General features: G+C 41.2%; 1 protein-coding gene across 2 annotated transcripts in view; it reads right to left on the reverse strand.

Moving 5' to 3' along the window:
* wnt7bb (wingless-type MMTV integration site family, member 7Bb) overlaps nt 1–14,770 on the reverse strand; it is a 31,747-nt gene extending 16,977 nt beyond the window's left edge. The window contains exons 1-2 of one of the 2 annotated variants that reach the window (XM_044193881.1): nt 14,121–14,770; nt 6,538–6,764 (exon numbers count right to left, since the gene is read on the reverse strand). In XM_044193881.1, coding sequence (XP_044049816.1) covers nt 6,538–6,764; nt 14,121–14,191 — 298 coding nt within the window. In that variant the 5' untranslated portion in view covers nt 14,192–14,770. Of the gene's footprint in view, nt 1–6,537; nt 6,765–11,538; nt 12,017–14,120 lie in introns of those variants that run through there. The other variant, XM_044193880.1, reaches the window with a different exon arrangement.
* Between the last annotated feature and the right edge of the window lie 5,495 nt (nt 14,771–20,265).

Genomic DNA, 20,265 nt, shown 5'->3' on the forward strand with positions numbered 1-20,265 from the left:
GTCTCTAATTTTATTATTACTTCTTAATAGACTGCAACAAGCCACTCAATAACACCCATTTCTGTTAGCGCAGGATAATTCATTCCACATTTTTACAGACTGAAGGTACCAACTCATGCCAACACCATAGCAGGGCACAAGGGGAGGACTGCTAAATCTGCTTTTGCAGAGGAAACAGAGACGCACTTAGATTGCCAGTTTCAAATCTCACTGCGAGTTTATGGTGTTGTTCTCCAATTTGTCAGTTAGAGCATAATAAGGGAGCCAATGCTCTTTTCAAAACAGAGAAACTGTTGAGGGATAGAGCTGCAACAAGAATGGGGATGCTTTCCTTTTTCCATCAATTAATCTACCCTGAGGTCTTGTGTTCAGCAGTGTCAGGCAACAGGGAAGGTGCCAACAGAAGCCATCTTCTGAACTGAATACACTTTTCTGTTGACAGTAGAAGAGTAAAATAAATATCAAATGACCAGCCTTTGAAACAGAATCACCTCTGCTGAATGAAGATATCTCTGGCTATGTAATGCTCAATAACCCAACTATTAATGTGTGCTCTCTTGGAAAGCGAATGTAATACCATGGAGCAGCTCCAGAACAGAAAGACTGCCTCCAAGAGCAGGCAGCACAGAGAGAATGCATTAGACTTGCGGTCGGCTGATCTTTAGTTCTTGAAAAAATGCCGACATCTCCTCCCTCCAGTCCAAAACTAAGACTGGATCACAGAGCGGGGGGAAAGGTTTAGTGTTCATAATTTGGGGGATTTGAATGAAAAACTTAAATGGGAGCGGAACGGGAATAGCTTTTCCCCTGTACTTGATTATGATGATGTGGGAATTTGCAGATTGGAACATTTTGTTGAAAGGGTGTATTCCATGATTTCATGCCATGCTAAAAAATTCCATAATACATACAGACATGGTCAGAAAACATGGTTACATCTTCAATCATGAGCAACAAACACTGGAAACTATCTCAACTGCAAATATTGTGTGCGAGCTGATGGCAGTTTGACAATAAGGTGTTGAGAGAAAACGCTAAATCGTCCACTTTTCCACAGTGTCTAACTGGCAGTGGAGTTCTGCAGTAGCTGTGGTGTCTGTGGTCTCCCACGATGACCTAGTGGGACACTGCTAAACTGAACGAGCACTGTCAGATCCCAACCAACAGCCTTCCTACCTACAGCAGAGAAGAGCTTGATCCTACTGCCTCAAGATGCAACAGCTAATCACACACCTGTATCCCGCGGCATATCTTATCGCTCGGTTAAAGTTTAGGACAGAACAGCCACAATGTTAAACTTTGACAATTATGTATCCCCGTACTAACAAAAAAATCATTTTGAATATACGGAGAGGAAAAGGCTTAAACGCCAATTAATGGTCAAGTAGTGAAACTGTAAATGAGTAGAACTCTCTAAGTACAATCTAAAAGCTAATACAATCATCATTTAACAAACTGCACATAAAAGATCTGATCAGTATGTTACTGTTACTGCAGGACGAGCTCATTCAACCCTACAGATGAGCAGTAGCTACCTCATCCACAAAAAGGTTCAGTTCAGTTCTAACCTGATTTCACCCAAAAACTAGTTTCCTGTGTGTATGTAAGCCTAGTAAGAGATCAGTGAAGCTGTAGAGCAGCTTGTTAGATATATAATAAAACGTAACTGTGTTCTATTTCACACAGGACTCCCCCTCCAAATTTAATCACTACACTCCTGCTGTGACACAAAAACACGTGGTTAATATGAGTAACTGGGCACATTAGAGGACACTGCCACTCGACATAATCTCCCTGCCTATAGGGAATACTCTGTGCTGTTTGACACAAGCCTGATTGACTGCAGGTCATTGTAGAAAGTCAACTGAAATAGCCGCCACACTTCACCTATCATTTCTGGTAAGCAAAGCTAGTGATGGTTGGTGGCACAGTTGACACAAGGCTGGTTTTAATAGTGCAGCGAGTCTGTAAGACAGAAGTGCGACATGTCTCTTATACCCACAGGTCTCTTTTAAGTGCTGAGCACTGACCCAGGGAGGAACCTGAACACATCACCAGGCAGTCAGAAACGGTAGTAAAACAACATCTCGACGTGTCTGTCCATGTCAGCTCTGTTAAGTGACAATTCCATTAGGAAAAAATACAACAAGTCTAATTTCATAGTTTGGGCAATAATTGGTTATGATACATTTTTCTGATGAACTTAACTGCTGAGACATTTTGGCATGTCAATATTACTACACAGCAAGTCCAACATGAGCAATCACTGGTTTAACCATATTATCTGAAAGTGAAAAGTCAAAGTATTGAAATTATAAACCACACTGTCCACCGTAAATGTTCTGGTGTATTACCATGGTTGTGCGCATGTTGATAATGCAGATGATTATGATGAATATTTCAGGTGCTTTCACCTTTTCCTCTTCCAATAAAGTGGATTAGAATATGATTACACTAGTGATTTGTTTAATCATCTGACTGCTCATATATATCAGATATAATAATCTCTAGTAATGATGGTCAAAACATCCAAAATAAGGACCTTTGTTCTATCACAAAGATTATCACGGTAGCATCAGTAATCAAGAGCTGTGTGATTGCGTTTGGGTGTCTGAGTCTGTGTGGTGTCCCTCCCAATATGCTGTCAAGTCCTAAAGCGTATGGCAGTTGTAATCAATCATCAGATCAGTAATCCATTTTTTTCATTCATTTTAAATATGCAATATCAGGCAACAAGTCTCACATAACTCACTCATCAGGTAACATTAGCATACCTGTGCGAGCTGAACAGAAGCTCAGAAGAGATTTGTCATATTTCATGTGTCCAGAATGAGGCAAAGCCCAGTGGTGAAAGGATTTCTCATTTCAATTCAATTCAATACAACTTCTGTGCAACTAACGTTCCAGTGAATTTATTGTTCATCTCTGAACTTTTGGCTTTCTTTTGACCACAGTTTATCAATAACACATTTATTACACAATAATATCTGCGTGTGAATGGGTGTGTTCTTGTTTTGATCTGTCACTTGCCAGTGCATTTACTGATAGAAAGAACTCATTAAAATGTAAAACATGTACTTGAACTCACTTTGTATTTTACAGTTAGTGATGCATTTAGCACTACGGATTTTTTGATTTTGCAACAAAACGTGAACCTCTTTAGGACTAGTGTCACCTTCTGAAACCATGAACCCACATCCCGATCACAAAACCAGTACACAAGCCTCTGTTTAGACAGTTTACCAACCCGACGGACAAAGAGCTGCTGTGTGCGCCTCAGTGCAGCCATGGGTTCCACATAATATGCCAACACTGTCAAGAGGCACAAACGATGCAACATTTCCTCCCTTTTGCCCCCGTGGAGTGGAGGAATAAATCTATTCACTTGAAGAAGAGAGGAGGAACCCGGCGCTCCTGCATCCCTGTCACAGCGGACTAATCTTAGTGCAGGAATTTGCTCATTCAAGAGGAGGCAAAGTTTCTTACAGGTTTTACAAACTATCAAGAACAGAGCTACTGAATGAGATTAGAGGGTGCCAATGACACACAGAACGTTACAATTTGTAGCCCAAAACTGTATTTGAGAAAGTTCAAGTTCCGCTGCCAGATGTGTTCTTTCTATTTGGTGTGGGATTCAAATATGACAAGAGAGGGGCAGATTTATGGTGATTATTGTGTAGAACAAAAATAAGAAAAAAAGCAGAAAAATAATTGCTTGATCGCTGGTTATTTTCTTTATTCATCAAAAACCTAAATCAAAAATATCTTATAGCAAATCTGTCATGGGAACCCTGAGCAAAATCAAGTTCCACATTGGTCTACAAGAAGACGTCATTGTTGGAATACTTTATTGAGAAGGCCACCAAGTCCCATCATTATTGGACAATCATGGCAGGCCCAATAGTCATCACTCTCTGACCAGAACTGGACACCAACAGTGATGTGCTCAGCCCGGTCACATGAAGCATTTACTTGTGCAGATCCACTATGGAAACCAAACAAGAAGAGCAAAGGCGAGCATGAAACTCAGATGATGCCATTATGGGGTCGAGATGTCGCATCGCAGACGAAAAGTGGATGAGCCCCAGTTGGGCTGAATGGCCTCAATCTGATTGAGCACATACATACACACATACACGTACAAATACACAAAGATGAGTGACAATGATTACAACTCCACATTAGAGAACAAGGACTGTGAGAATTAGAATTCCTAAATGTAGATTTTTATACAACAAAGTACTTTAGGTAAACACTATAATACCTAAAAACAGAAACATCAATCCTACAAAAATGCAGAGTAGACACACAGATGCTTCTGATGAACCAGTGCCTAATATCATTCCTAAATCTCTACGCCCTTCAAAAGGGCATAAAAGTACAGACCAAAAGGAGGAGGAAAGGGGATGTTGAGTCTTGAGGAAAACAACATGAGCTCCATTACAAAAGAAAGCGCCACATTCACAACAAAGAAAAAATGCTTTTGGAGAGGGAGCTGGAGCTAATTCAGCTACTCCTTAAGAGGAGTGATTGTTAACAGAGCCACTGGATTAAATGCACAGCCCAACCGCAACGTAATGGCAACAAAGCATCTTCTAAATGAAAGGAAATATATAAAAGTCCCTGTAAAACAAAAGCAATGCAAAAGAGGTTTGCAGAATGCCAAGTCTCTCAAACAAAAGCATCGTAAATGTAAATGTTTGTCTGCTTAACGTATTTTTCTGCATGTATGTGCACACTCTCATGAACCAGCCAGACATGGACCAATTTTGCCCAATTAACAACAGATGTATCCATCTATTTTGGTTCGACAAGCCTTCTCTGCAATAACACCATTAGCTGTCTCCTCATTTGCGATATCATTTTTCAACCATACGTTTTCCCCATTAAGGCTCTAGTGCCTTTCGGTAGCTTTTCCATAACTTTGGCATAGCCAGCAATGGTCGGCATGCTGCTAACCAACAGGCTCATTGCAGAACCTACTTCAACAGAAACTAGAGTGCGCTGGAGAAATACAACATTGACAATTGAAAAGAGGACAACTAAGATGGCCTGGAATCAGCAGTAGATGAAGTCCTCTTGAGCAATGCCAACGCGAATGGTTATACAATAGAGAGTCAAAAAGACTGTGTGTTGCTGGTTTGAGTTTTGACTGTGTGATGTGTGCAGCTTGGGTTTGGCTTGTAAAGAGCCATATTTCATGGGGCTCAGAGGGTCGGGGGCTGGTACCACATTTTTGATACTCTTCTTGTACTGTTTCTTAAAACTGAGACAATAGGATGGCTCGAAACACGCATTATGTAACTTCTGTTCCCTCTTCAATAGGAAAGTCACTGGTATTATCATTGTCAACCGCATTATCGTTACCAAATGACAGTGATCAGTGTTAATGATCAGTGATCACAGGCAGCGATAAAAGTCCTCTGCATTGCATCCTGCATACCCACAACATCCAAGTTGTAATCCCTTTTTTGTAATGTGTTTTCAGTGTTTCAATTATTCATTTAATGATCCACTGTGAACAACGCGCACACACACACACACACACACACACGTGAAGATCTATCACTGATAACATTCATACTCTCAAGCAATGACTTTATCCCTTACACAACATTCCAAACCTTAATCTCATGAACCTTGATATATTACCCTTAAATTACCCATCAAAGTTACAAAAACACGATTCCGTACTGCACAGTGTCTCATATTGTGTATATTCTGGTGTCGGCTGGTTCCAGTGTGTTATTGAAGCAGTATTTCGTTCAAGCTGAAGACATTTATATCCAAGATGCCGTTTTTATAGCTGCAACATCAAATGTAAAGTCTTGTACATCACTTAAGATGCATGTACTTTTAATTTAGTGTGACATTTTGGGGATTTCTGGAAGATTTGGGATCCAAAAACTCTGAATTCTCTGCATGTTGATGGGTTTTTAGTGTTTTGGTTGATTGCAAATTTGTCTGAGAATTTGCACCACTAAAGTATAATATCAATCAAGACGGGTCCTGTATTAATACCTATTTTAGTGTCCCTTTCTTGTGTCAAAATCAGATTTGAAGATATTTCAGTTTATTTTGTGCTATTCCTAAATAGAGCTATGTTTAATAAAATGATCACAACCTCATCAACACACAAAAACAGGGGCCCGGTTTTGCTCCAGGCTTCGTCAACAGGTTAACCCGGCCATGTCTAAGAGTTTGAACAAAACTCTGCTACATAACATGCGCGTCATGATCTACCCACCAAAGAGTCCTGCAGGGTAGAAGAAGTTAACCCTAAATCAAAGCATTACCTCAAAACTAACCTTAGATGTACATAAACCTAAATTCAATCTTAGATCAAAGGTTTGACACTAAACACAACTTGCTCATTAAAGAAGTGAGTACTGGCAGAAATGACATCATTTTGCAAAAAATATCCTCACTCCAACAGCTAAAGCTCAAAAAGGTTCTCTTGAGGACAGCAATACAGGAGCACACATAGACAAATACACACACAAGCCCTTTCCCTTCTGTGATAGAACCCAGACTGACCTACTCGCAGCTCCTGACCAAAGACTGTCCTTTCTCCCAGCGCTGAACAGTTCCAGCGTCCATATCGGAACTGGTATTGACACTCATTGATGCCCATCTGGGCGCCTTCGCCCACAACAATGATGGCGTCCGGGCGGCTCTGGCAGATGGCCCGCTGGCGAGGTGCCAGCCCGGGAATCTTGTTGCAGATGATGTTGGCACCCAGAGCCACCACCGAGGACAGGGCCCTGCCAAAGTAAGAGAAACACACACACACACACACACACACATTCATTCATACACATGGACACACAGATACAACAACACGCATACATGCATGCATGATTGCATACACACACGCACACACACACACACACACACACACACACAAACACAGACTCAGTTAGAGCTTGCAGAGGATGGTCAGACTGACTCACTTATGTGAGACTCTCCAGAACAGGATTCAATTTAACCAGTGATTGATGCACGTTCCGTAGAGAAGTGAAAGCTGTACTGCATGAAAGTATTGCTCTTTAATGGATTAGAGGTAAATCAAAAACCTGAAAACTTAATCCAACATAAAACATAAAAAAAAACATACAGGGAAACTTGCTAAAACGGCCCAGAGAGAGAAAACAAGATGCTTATTAGACTATTGACAACGCCATTCCACACTGGTTTGGATGGAGGGACTTTGAGTAATGAGTTGGGGGTTTTGTGTTAATTGTTAGGTAGCATAGTGACGTGAGTGGTTGCCAGACTTGACTCTTACGCAAATACAGTATATACACTTGCTCAGTGTCTTGTGATGTAGACGCAGGGTTCACTTTTTAACCAAATGTCACAAACAAAAAATCCTTCTGATTTGTGTAATTATGCGTTTGAAAGTTATTCAGAGTGTGAAGTGTTGCCTATAAATTTCATGAGAGACTGCTTTTGCTTTAGCCACATCCTAAGACTGGTTTACATGGAAAATATTTAGGGTTCTCAACACCAGTCGCCTTAATCTGTAGGGTATTTATGTGCTGTATAGCAAATGACACACCTCCTTCTCAGTTCTCCTCAGGGAGACTTCATCATATCTGATCACTTGATGTGATAATATCAAAACACATGTTAAAGATGGTTTTGCAACCACTGAGAGAGCCAAAACAGATTACAGCTAAACAAAGCACTGACTTTCTCCACGACTCTGTTTATAGCCCTCGAAACCATGTAGATACACACTTTTCAAACATGTCAGGGACAGGGAGCCCTAAATGAGCGTGGAGGCAAACGGCAGCTTTGAAGTATGACGTCGACCTCCAAAGGCTTCACCACAAACGGGGCAAACTAACGCAGGCAAGTTGTGTGTCAGCGAAAAGCAACGGCAGCGTAAGAGGAGTGAAATGGAAGAATGGGTGAGGGGGAGAAACACTGTGGAGGAGAAACAGAGACAACAATTTCTGTGGATTCTAGTTCACAATGATCTTGGTAGGAGACCCCTGACTAAGAACAAAGATATGATCGCTGATTAGAAATCGCTCTCGGACAATCACGTTCCCTTTCCGCTGGTTGCTTAAGTTTCCCCACAAAGACAGAAAAACATAAATCTCAATTTCAAACACATAAGTTCAAATAAATCCTAACAGCAGCGAGACGAGTATCTGTTACCAGACTGAGGACTACACACATTCTCTTGGTCTTCTCAGTGCAGTCAGGGGAACGTACTACAGCATATAAAAGGGAAAGAGCCATTATGTATGCTGTTGACTTTGTAAACCCTGCTCTAAAAATTATCACAAAAGGTGTCTGAACTAAGAAGATTTTTTTTCAGTTACAATAAACATGTTAACATGTATATTTCTAAAAAATAAACAAATAAAAGAGCGAGAACCATTAGCAAGATGTTAATGAGACAAAGACCATAATTCATTTTGCTCTGCAAAACATATGAATCACTATACTTTCAAGTGAATGCTGTAACTTCCAAAATATAAAACAACTAAAAATGAAAACTTCTTTAAGAAAACAAGAAATGCATCAGGTGCATTCAGTATCTGCAATAAACACTCAGGCCTGCTGCTGCTTTGGGACCCTCTTTGCTCTCTCTGCTGTTAAACAGGCTTGAACTCCTCGGGCCCTCTGTGACCCTCTGCTGTATATGTGGTTGTTCATGGCAACAGTGACATGTAGTCTGTACAAACCAAAAGGTCAGGCTCATTAAGACAAGTAATGTGCAACTGGAGAAATTCACTGTCATTCATTGCATAATGAATGTTAAGGGTCAATAGAACTGGTTTGTTTATTTAAATCCAAAGGCAATAAAATACATTTGAGTCATTTATATCTCTGATATTTCAGTGCATTGTTTAAAAGCTAATACAACAGCAAATTGATGTTTTCAAGTCTGACAAACAGAACTCCTCAGAACTTTCCCTCTTGGCTCTTGCTCACGTCATTCACCTGCTAATTTACAGAATCACAGTTTACCACGGGCAACCCAAACCATTAGAAAACACCAAACAGAGAATTCCAGAGCTAAGCTTTTAAATCCCTGAAATCATCAAAGTGCACAAATGCGATTCTGTTTGTTTAGTGTATACTCTGCATGTACGCCAGCAGCTTGGGGACAGCTCACCCACAGTCACAGATCTATCAGATAGACCGCCACCAGAAACTATAACAACACTTGAAAATGTAACAGGATTTGTCTGTTTCGATGCTGCAGTTGCTATCAATAAATGTCAAGTTTAAACTAAAGATGGAGTATGATTTCACATATCAGGTATTACAGTAATGATCTAATGCATAAATTGATGTGTGCAGTGCTTGATTGATCACTATTAACGCAGCTGTGATAGAGAGATGCGGTAGGTTTTTTTGTTAATTACTAAGCAACAGGTGGCATGAATTTTTGCTAAGTTTGAGCTTTGCACATATACTGTAGAGTGTATATCCAAATTTGTAAGAAAACCTCTGAAATTTGGAGGCCGCATTAGTGTTGTGTGTTCTTCCAAAATGTCATGTTTGATCGAACATCAATAAACTGGTTGTACACAAGAGGTTTGCCACCTACAGCTTCACTTCTAAACTTAGAGGTGACACAAATCTTTATCCTTAATCACTAGAGATTATTTTTGACAAAACGTGGGTTACAAGCCATGTTATGTTGATCACAAAATGTGTGACGTGACTGAAAGAAAAACACATCACACTAAACATCCGTCATTAAATGTCAGAGAAACAGAGTCCTCTGCCAATTTGACCTGACAATAAATTAATTTCTTTAAATAAAAAAATATAAACATCAAATTGGTACCAGTGTGAGATTCCATCACAGGATAGTTTGGTCTTAAAAGAAACTATAGTCTACGTCATGGCATACAGTGTGCTCACAGCCACCTACTCCATCACATGGAACACTTTGAACCTAACTGACAGACTATTAAGCTCCCAGGCATGCATCTTCTACCGAGGAATGCACTCACAAAAATGCCTGAGACACAACTTAAATAAGTCAAGTGAATAAATGCTCTTCTTTTTCCAAGAGTAGGAAATTAACTGCTATTTTAGTGCTGAATATGACTTTCCTCTTTTGCTGCTCATTAACAAATATAAGAGCTTAAGATGAACAGTGCACTGAAGGTGTTTAGTTCATAACAAAATCCTATTTACATCTGTTTTAAAGTATATCTGCAGCCACACTCTGGTTAGGCCAGTGTGATATTAACAAAACTTGGTGAAAATGGTCAGATTATTGCCACTGGAACATTAAGTGTGAAATTCCTGGATATTGAAGTGTGAGGTGTGCAATGGCCCAAAAGCTCTACAAGGTCAGATCCTTTTGCTGACGGCTCATTTGCCACCCACAGCTCTCCAAATTTTATAGTTTAACATGCCAAAACATTACTTGTGTAGCTTTGAGGCATTGCATTATTTTGAATCCATATTTAAATGTTCTCCTTAAAACATATATGTGGTTAATGTTTAACATAAAACATACTTAAATAATCAAAACAAACAATGGTATGTAGTTTTAATGTGCAAACCATCACTATACTTAGCAGTGTAGTCCACTTTTAACAGAAAACCAAAAACCACATCTATTTCAGCATCAGGTTTGGGGTCTCCGGGCAGCAGAGGAAGGAGCGAGGAAGCATGGGTGAGTAATTATTTTGGAAGCTTTAAAGCCAGTGTTCTCCTACAAGAGTAATTCTCGTTTAATTCAAAGCCGCAGCGCATTATAGCGTCAATCACGTGCATTTTGCAGGCAGATATTTCAAAATGTGGATTCAAATGATAACATCGAAATACTGAGAATAAACCAGAGATGAAGTAATGCACAGAGATAATCTTTCACACGCTCTGACAGGTTAACGGTGCTCGCATGCGTAAAATCGGCCCATTTTGTGTTAAATTCTCCTCAGAGGGAAAAATCTCAGCATCCAATTGTCTTGAACATCTCTGCCACTCTGTGGCCAAAATGAATCCATGTAGCAGTTAGCTAAATGTTTTGTTTTTCTGAAGATATCTGCAATACGACAGCTAGATACAAACCATCACTGCTTACTCACAAGACATGCTCATCCGCCAGCAGACGGCACATTAGCGGGTTCAGGTTTTCACCTAATTAGTTTATTCCCACGTGGATCATTTTCCCGGCGATGTTTCCACTGATGAGAATTCTCTACGGGATTTTACGCTTGCACAACAACATTAGGAAGTGTGTGAAAATATCCTAGAATCGAATCACATTTACTGCGTAAGTTGAACTTTTGCTACGCCTGCTCCCTGTGCCATTTCAGTCTGGTGACACAATATAAACACCTTAAAATGAATCTCCAATCTGTGGACGCGGAGAACTAAAGAATTTCATCTCAGAACCGGCGTTTAATGATTAGGAAAAAGGAGATATAGCCCGCTGTTCGGTAGGAAAGCTGCACGGAGCAAAACCAAACCTGTGCGTCTTTGTGTTGCTGAGGATGAGCGCGCGCACTCTCTGAAGTTAATCAAGGACCCCGTTAATTGGCTCAAACTTACAGGTAGCTGCCACTCGTCAGGATCAGGAAGATCTGTGGATAATAGACTGACAGCAGTACACTGCGCGATGAGAAGATGATCATGATGACATTGAGCAAATGGCCACGTTCGGACTGAGTGAGACGACGCGGACAGGATGAAAAAAACTCCCTTAATTCCCGGTTTTAAGTCCCTTTCGCTCAAAATCAAAAAGAGGTGCTGTGCGCCTCCTTGTCTTTGGTGCGGTGGCTCTACGCAGCTCCAAGCTCCCAGGGCCGTGTGTGCGCTGAGATTGGCTCTGTCATCTCTCAGCGGCGGAGGCAGTTACACAGTACTGTGGGTTCCCGAGCCGGAATGATGATGGTTTTAGGGATTTTGCATGGCAGAAAAGTGCCTCTCTCCACTCTCATGAGAGTCGTGCCTGCCATTGGGCAGGGAGAGATACTGCTATCCGCCCACTTTGCCACAACGGGACAATAGGGTGACACTGATCCGATCCCCGTTGGACGTGCAGGAGGCTTCATTCATCATCAGCCCCCCCCACACACACACACACACACACACACACCCCGCTCCACCACCACCCCACCCCACCCCACCATCCAGCCAAAAATAAACAAACATAGACGCTGGCTGCTTCAGCCTCACACCATCATCATAGCTCCATGTGCAAAAAATCTGCATATTTTTTTGGCAGCATGTGTCGTTCTGAATCAACAAGTTGGTGTCATATTAACGCACAAAAGTCTTTTATAATATGACGGATATGATTCTCATAGTATCTCTGTATGGGTGTCTATGTGAGAGTGAGCATAGAGCGTCACCATCCTGCTGAAAAGAATTCCCCTGATATCCTGTGATATTCCTATACTACTGATATAATATTATTGGACCTATACAGTATTATGTCCTCTGGTAACAAGTTTTCGTATAATATTTCCTTAGAGACGTAAAGCATGTTTGTGGTAGTAAAATATAAGTTTCAGTGACCTTATTATTTCCTGTGGTAACACTATAATATTCCTATAGGCGTCTAAATTATTTCTGCTCTGTCTGCCTGTCTGGTGCGCTGTGATGGTATTTAATGGCCGACATCCTATAATATTCAAATCTTATAGGAAATAAAATATATATTTTGTGACCCTGTTTAAATTGTATACTAATCTCCTCAGATTGTAGGACTGCTAAAGGTGAAGGTATATATAAAAAAAATAGCACTCTTGCTGCCCGAGATTGGATCTGAGCAGAGAAATAAAATACTTGGGGGGATTTTGTCGCAGAGCTTAGTGAGTGGAGGGCTTTTATCGCCTCAGCATCGTGACTCTCACTCAACACCTGCAGGCTCCAGTCATTGTCAATGAAGAGGGTACCATGAAAGATTTAGCCGGAGCAAAAGGATGGAAGGAATGAGCTAACTGCTCGGGCTTAGTAAACACGGTGACTTTCCTCCCATACTGGAGCTACTGTCATGTGATATGAGCATCTGTCAGCTACACGTTTCACTCCACATGAGGTTCTCATAGGGAGGGTTGACGCTTTTTTCTTTTTTTTTTGTTTGGTTCATTGTAGCTGCAGGAATCTATGAATACTATGAAATCAGTAGCTACAAGAGCCGTTAAAGTTATTCAAGAAAGCAAATGTAGTGGCGCATAAAAAGTTGCCTAGTAATATTGATGAATAATCTGTTATAGTGTTAGAGAAATTGAAATAACCAAACTAATATTGATTTGGTGGGTTTACCCTCCACTGCATCATCATTTGCCAGGCAAGCATTGTTGCAAAACCTTAGGTCCCTAGGGCTTATTATAAGTTAAAGTATGTAGTATAGTTATAAGTTATAGTTTAAGTATACGTTTAAGGGAGGTTACCATCAAAATAAGACAAGTTTTAATTTTACTATTCATTTCATAAGTAGAGAATGTACAACAGTCAGCGTCCCAAGTATGTACAACGTGGACAAAAATTCTAAACAACAGCAAAAACGTCCCACATGGATTTTCATGAGACTGAATTCGTCATGATTCTAATGTGTGTCTGGAGATCCAAGCACGATCAAGCCCGAGAGGCACTGCGGTAGGGACAGCAGAGAAGGAATAGATAGAAGTCCTTCTGTGTTTATGCATCAAGGTGAGGTATTGCAAAACAGGTAAAAACTCAGTCTGGGCAATGGAATGTGGAAATACAACTCAGTCTGCCGCTATTAATGAAGGTATGCAGGGGAGAGCTGGATCTGGAGCAGAGACAGCGGCTCAAGGGCTCAAATTATCTTGTGTGACAAAGGAGCAGGAGTCTCATGTGGTGAACTAAATAGCCCTCTGACAGCGAATACGAATCGATGTCTATTGGCATGAGACCTGATCTGCCACTTTTACGCATGACACTTTCCAAATGTGCAGGCGTTTGGATATAATGATTAAAATCGTTTTTAAACACACCTGCTGAAAACTGATTTTTTCACATCACTTATAGTCCGAGGTCAGAGGGCAGCCGATGCTTTCCACTAAAGAGTTTAATTGTGCGGGCGTCGCAATGAATTTGAACTTCAGGTTTGCGCATGTGAAGAACACAGTCTACGCATGTAATCACAGGTAATAAAAACTCACCCAAGTCTGATGTATATGATGACAAAACAAAGGAACACGTAGAGACTCCGCTTTCGGAGGGGTTTGTGCATGATCGTTACCACTTTGTCCAGAGGCCATGCACTGTAACATAAAGTGGTCACGCTTTCCGTTCACATTGGCAGGTTTCCTAACCCTTCCAGATGCACGTAAACCGCCTATTTTCCGCAACATGAAGCTGGAGCGCCTTTGAAATCTTCGACCGTGTGAAATCCATGGTCCAGCAGTACAGGTGAGATGCTGATGACGACCTGAAAGGTGGCTAAGAACTCCAAAATGAAACTTGAGAGAGGGTCGGACTTGAAAGGTGAATGAGTTCTTGGAGGAAGTGCCTCCTATTCGTCCTTACTTTCACGGTAGAGCCTAATTAACAATTCCCATTTGCTGCGCCTTGCAGGTAGAAAAAACTACTTGCACTTACTGTAGTGCCCTGCCAACCCTGTAGATTTTGTTTTGTTTAAAACATTTGTACATCGCTCGCTGTTTCTATTCTCCTCAGTCCATGTTACTAACTTACAACAGCCAGGTACTCTAATACAGGTAACAAAAGGGCTACACGCCTCCTCCTCCTCCAGCATGGATATGCAGGGAATGGGACGGGCTTCCAGTCTGAGCTCAACACGTGTAGTTGTTGTACAGAAAACTAAAAGGAACGAAGTGAAATGGCCTTTTATAGGCCTGTAGCCCGGGCTAGGCTGGTGCTTGTCGCTTGCAACACTGGGCATTGCCCCACCAGTATGGGCTCCCCGGATGGGCTCCACCACAACAGTAAGCCCCATAAAGTCAAACAAACGAGGAATGGTTTTCCAGCTGTATGAATAAAAAATACCATTGCATGACTAATAATGAGAAATAATAATGAGCTGGCGTCATGATAAATATGTGTCAGTGAGTTTCTGTCAGTCACTTTGATTAACAGTGCAATGCAACAAAACAACATAAACAAAACATCAATATTCCCATTACTTGGGCTTGAGTCAGGATAATGTGAATTTTGAGCAGATGTTCAGAATACAGAGTCAACCCCTTTGGGAGCTATTATTTGACTCAGAAGACTCCCTCTTGTGGCAACAAGACACTGCTGTGCTGATCTGGATAAACAGAGATAAACGTCTGCACTGTAGTGGGGCTCCTCCTTTCAAAATCAAGAGTGAAATACAGTGGGTGCACTGCACAACAGTTTCCACTTTTAATCTGTAAATCTGAAATCGAACTAATAGGATGCTTCAGAAGTAGATCATACAATGGAAGTAATGCAAGGGAATTATTTTTCAGCTTGACACTTTAAATTAAAATCACCCACTTGATATTTTGTGATAAGCTTCTGCTGAAATGTTTTTGTGCAACGGCTTCAAATTTAAGTTTAGTTGTGGGGCTTTTCCAGAAAGTTCAAGTGCCAGTTAACTAAATAGCACCTACTTATCACTGTTTCTTTAATCAAAATTTGTATAGTTATTGAGGAGAAAGTCTAATATTGTGTGAGGAATGTAATAAAGGAGATTTTATTTTGACAAGGCCACCCTGGTCTTAGATTTTTACCTCACCCCCTTTTTTCTTCTTCTTTCTTCTTACATCAGAAACATTTATTTTTCTGCAGCAAACAGCACTCATATGGATACTTTTCTCCTCTGCCTGGCTCGTCAAAAATCTAAGGAACTCCATTTTCTTCTCTCTAAATTTTATGGTCTTAGTTCAATTTCTTAAAAGCGCACATAAACCATCAATTCAGTATATTTCCAAGAAACTGCATGAAAAACGGCTAACGTGTTGTAATAATGATGGCATAAACTAAAATTACAGACATGAGCTATCTTAGCACAGAGACTGCCGGGCTGTTGTTGACCACGAGAAACAGACAAAACCGCAGAGACCTTTGTTTCAAGACATCCCTGCATTGTGGTTTCAAGGCCTTTTCCTTCAAAACATGCCCATCAAAATTCCAGATGGATTTTAGAAATAATGAAAGTCAACATGCGGGCCCAGGGTGACATAAAAAAGACATGTATTTGATGTCTACCCTGTAACAGATGGTCTTGTTTGTCTTCAAATGTACATAGCTCATCGTCGAGGCCTGGGTGGGGATGGTCCTGTTTAGTTTAATTAAAATGTTCAAAGAGCCAACACTTTCTTATTAAAGCAGGATCAAGACCAGGGACAGTGTGCGTCAGCGTTATTTGTCACCCGCCATTGTCATTATAGACATGTCACACACATTTACACTCGCTCATTGTCACCGCACACATTCCTGTGCACGCAAACACACATTATCTGTCTCTATGTGTCTACACATACAGTAAGTAAGCATACAGACTCACAAATCAAACCTTAGACACAAGCATTGCGGACACACACAGAGACTCTCTCACACACACACTGTAGCACTTGGGTGGTATGTGGAAGATCTTGTGACACACTGTTTATTTAACTTCAAAAAGCTGAGGCAGGGATGAGAGCATTTGGGTCAGCAAGGACATATCAATCTGAGTAAGTCATATGCCACATCAGTGCTTGTGCTGTATGCTGCATTACAGGCAATTGTATTTGAAATACTTCCTCTTACAGTCTCCTGAAAGGCGGCCGCTGTCCTCCTTGCTCCGTACTTATCCTCTCCTCAGTCTGCTCTATTACTTTAATAACTGTCGGCCAAACCTTTTCAAGATTACACCATTGTGTATCTGTTCCTTTTCATCTGCATGTACTCTTCCCAAACTGTAGAAGGGAAAATGTTGGGAAGAAAGGGAAAAAAGGAAGGGGATCATATTTTGGCAAGCATGGGATGATATGTCGCACTGTCTTTTTGAATATTATTAAGTACTCTTGACCGACAACTAAATAAGAAAACCCACCGGCTGCCCATGTGTTTGCATGGGAGCTGGTTCAGCTGGAAACAGTGAGAGGGCTGAAATGCAGAGCGTGCCAAACCATGGAGTGGCGTCTGGGGCTGGGTCCACCACATCTACACTGGGCCCCAGGCAAGAGGGGGGAAAGGGCTATTATGCACTCGCAAAGTCCCCCTCTCCATCTCCGTCAGCCATCTCCCTCAAACTCTCTGTTCTTCTTGATCTTAACACTTCCCTCAATTAACCGAGCTCAGATTTAGTTAGAGAACATGATGCAGTGAAAGGAAGCAGCCCCAGAGGAAGAGGATTCACAGAGGTACGCTGAGAGAAAGTGACCTTTTAGACCTGGATGTCAGATGTCTCCTCGTACATCTAACTGTGAGGTCAGAGGTTAAAGCAACTCTACCAGTCCTCCCATCCGTCCTGACCAATGGGATTGACCTTTTCCTCTCTCCTGTTCAGTCACAGCTGTGGATAGGGAAGCAGCGTGTGATCTGATTAATTCCTCACCATGCTCGCTGATATATCAGGTCCTTGGTGGCTCATTTGTGTGCATGTGTGTGTGTGCAAGCAGATCTGCCAGGCTGGGTCTTCATGTATCCTAGCCTGCTTCTTACTGGCTGATTAGCCCAAGCTGAAATGCTGCGCCATGCCCTCCCGATGGAAAGCAGGTTTTCTGAGGGTTGGCCTCACTAGTGTCCGATACCACTTGGGGAGCTTGTATAAAGTTTGAACTAAAACTCAAAGGGAGAGCAATGTTTTTTCTCATGTTAAAACCTTCAAACACTAATTTGCAATGTTGCTATTTTAAATAGGACTCGCTTCTTAGCAAGGCCGCTAGCCAAACTGTCATGGGTGTTTTCCTGATCAGGCCAGGGCTCCAAGACAGAACAGGGAGGCAGGATCAATTTACCCAAATCTGACAGTCTGGGACACCACGCCAAAGCTGTAGCCTCTGTTCAAGAGCACACTCTGTAAAATGAATGAAATGGCTTAGAGGAAAGAAAAGACTCCAGTTTCAAGTTGGAGAGGCCTGAGATTAGGATTTGTTGCTACTGTGCCATGTGTCTGGACCTGGCTCATGAGTATATGAGTGTGACTGTATTTGGGTATGTATGTTTTCACAGAAGTAATGTAATATACACTTAATAATTACTGTATGTGATAGTTCAGCAGGAATAAATTCTGCTAGAACAGATCCTAGTGCCACCATCAGCAATATTTGCCACACAAGACAACATAATTGATGGTTTGTTTTTCTGACTTTATGTCTTCTGCTCACACACTTTTGATTTACAGGCTAATATTTGCTAATGAGCCGGAAGCACAATAAACACACTGCACATCCTCTAAATCCCTATGAGAAAGTCATATAGCATCAATGCTCCCATTTGATTCTCCAAACAGATTTGACTGGCCTGGCTGCTCTGAAGAAATGATTTGTATGCAGGTGCTTGAATTGAAATCAGATGGACAGGAGGTCATTGTGCTAGTTTGCAGATGGGCTTGTCAGTTGGAATGAGAATAGGATGTCCACGAAGGGGCATATGTGTTGTGTTTTATGCGGTAGACGATGGAGTGTGTTGGATTACTGCTGTTTTTAAATTCTTGTGGATGCAGCCCAGTTTAACATAATAGAATATAAGATGCAAAGCCGAGGACGGGGATCACAAACTGATCAAAGGAACAATGAATTTCATCACTAAAATACAAAAAACAACAACAACAAAAGACTGATGTTAGAATAAAAAATACATAAACCACATTCAGTCTCCTTGGTCAGAGAATGGAACCCAGGCATTTACATTCACAATAAAATCTGACAGACATATGGCTTGTGTCTGTAGCAAAGGCCCCAGACCTTGTGTGCAGTGGAGCGAATACAAGCAATACTCTCTGTTGGCCTCTAATAAGCCCGAGGATATGAGAAAAGGTCTGAGAACAGACAGAGTCCATGTCAACTTGGCACTTTGGATGGGATTTCATCTGAAATATTAACATCATGACATGTTCCCTATGTCCAGAAGCAACAATTCAATGGGATAATTGCTGTTTTGTTTTCAAAAAGGCAGCTTCACTACGAAAAAAAGTATTAATAAAGCATACATGACATAAAACAGTAAGTTTGAGGTTCATTTTATGACATTTAGAGTGCTCTTAGCACTCCAGTATGCCCTATAGTTCTTTAAATAACCATCTTGCATCATTGATTCCAACGCATATTGGTCTCATTGGCTGAGACCTATTAGTGAATGTTCTGAGCATGTTTTGCCTCAATAGGCAGGAATATAGATGAGATAACATTGCAAAACTGAATTAGCTATTAACTTTCCTCCCCTTTTGGGTAAACTTTGCAGATACATCAAATGCATGCTTTGGTGTTGGAGTTTACATACCTGTGAAAGTTAAACAGAGAGCATTGACTTAAGGTGTGGCCCCATATTTGTATCTGACCGCAGCTATGGACGGGCACAAGTGCATGGACATGTGCACACGCACACACACACACATGCAAGCCTCACTCTGAACAGCTGGGAGTGTTTGCAGTGTGAGTGGGTCATTCGTTCTCCTCTGTGTCTCACACAATGACCCATGCACTGTCTGTGTTTGCACTGCACCTAGCTCAAACAGCGTTCGTTTCCGTCCCCTTGCCATTCAAGCACACTCTGAGGCTCGCTTTTGTGAAGACACACACAAACCGGGAAGGCTTGGCCTCAGGTCGCACTCGGAAAACAGGGGCCAAGTTCATTGAGAAATCAACTAGAATTTCAGAAATGCACCTGATACATTTTGCCCTGTGTTTTCTCCTACGGCAATTGATAATGTTTTGGCATTCCAATCACGGTCAAAGAGATATTAGTCGTGCACTATTTCATTTCCTTAACAATGGCAGTCACAAAGACAAACGTGCTTTTTGGGAAGAAGCTGGGACACCAAGTTCATAAAGCCAGTGGAAACTTGTTGTCCTTGCATTCGTTATAGAGAGGTTAATAAAAAACATGGATGAACAATGAACTCCAGACTGTCTTTACAAAATGAACAAAAGAGCAATCTATTGTATTGTCTTAAATCACATCATACATTTCATGTAAGATTTCCTTTATTTTTTAAAGTCAGATCAGATTGAGAGCAGGCCCATTCATTGCTTGCTTTTAATTTTCTCAAAATTTCATTTTTCTGCTGATGAACCTAACGTAAATCACTCTGGATAAGTGCATCAGCTAAATGTCTAAAACATTTATTAAAGTGTTTGGCTATACTCAATCCACTCCGTCTCTGCATATGCC

This window comes from Siniperca chuatsi, linkage group LG4, assembly GCF_020085105.1.
Source record: "Siniperca chuatsi isolate FFG_IHB_CAS linkage group LG4, ASM2008510v1, whole genome shotgun sequence".
Classification (NCBI taxonomy): domain Eukaryota; kingdom Metazoa; phylum Chordata; class Actinopteri; order Centrarchiformes; family Sinipercidae; genus Siniperca; species Siniperca chuatsi.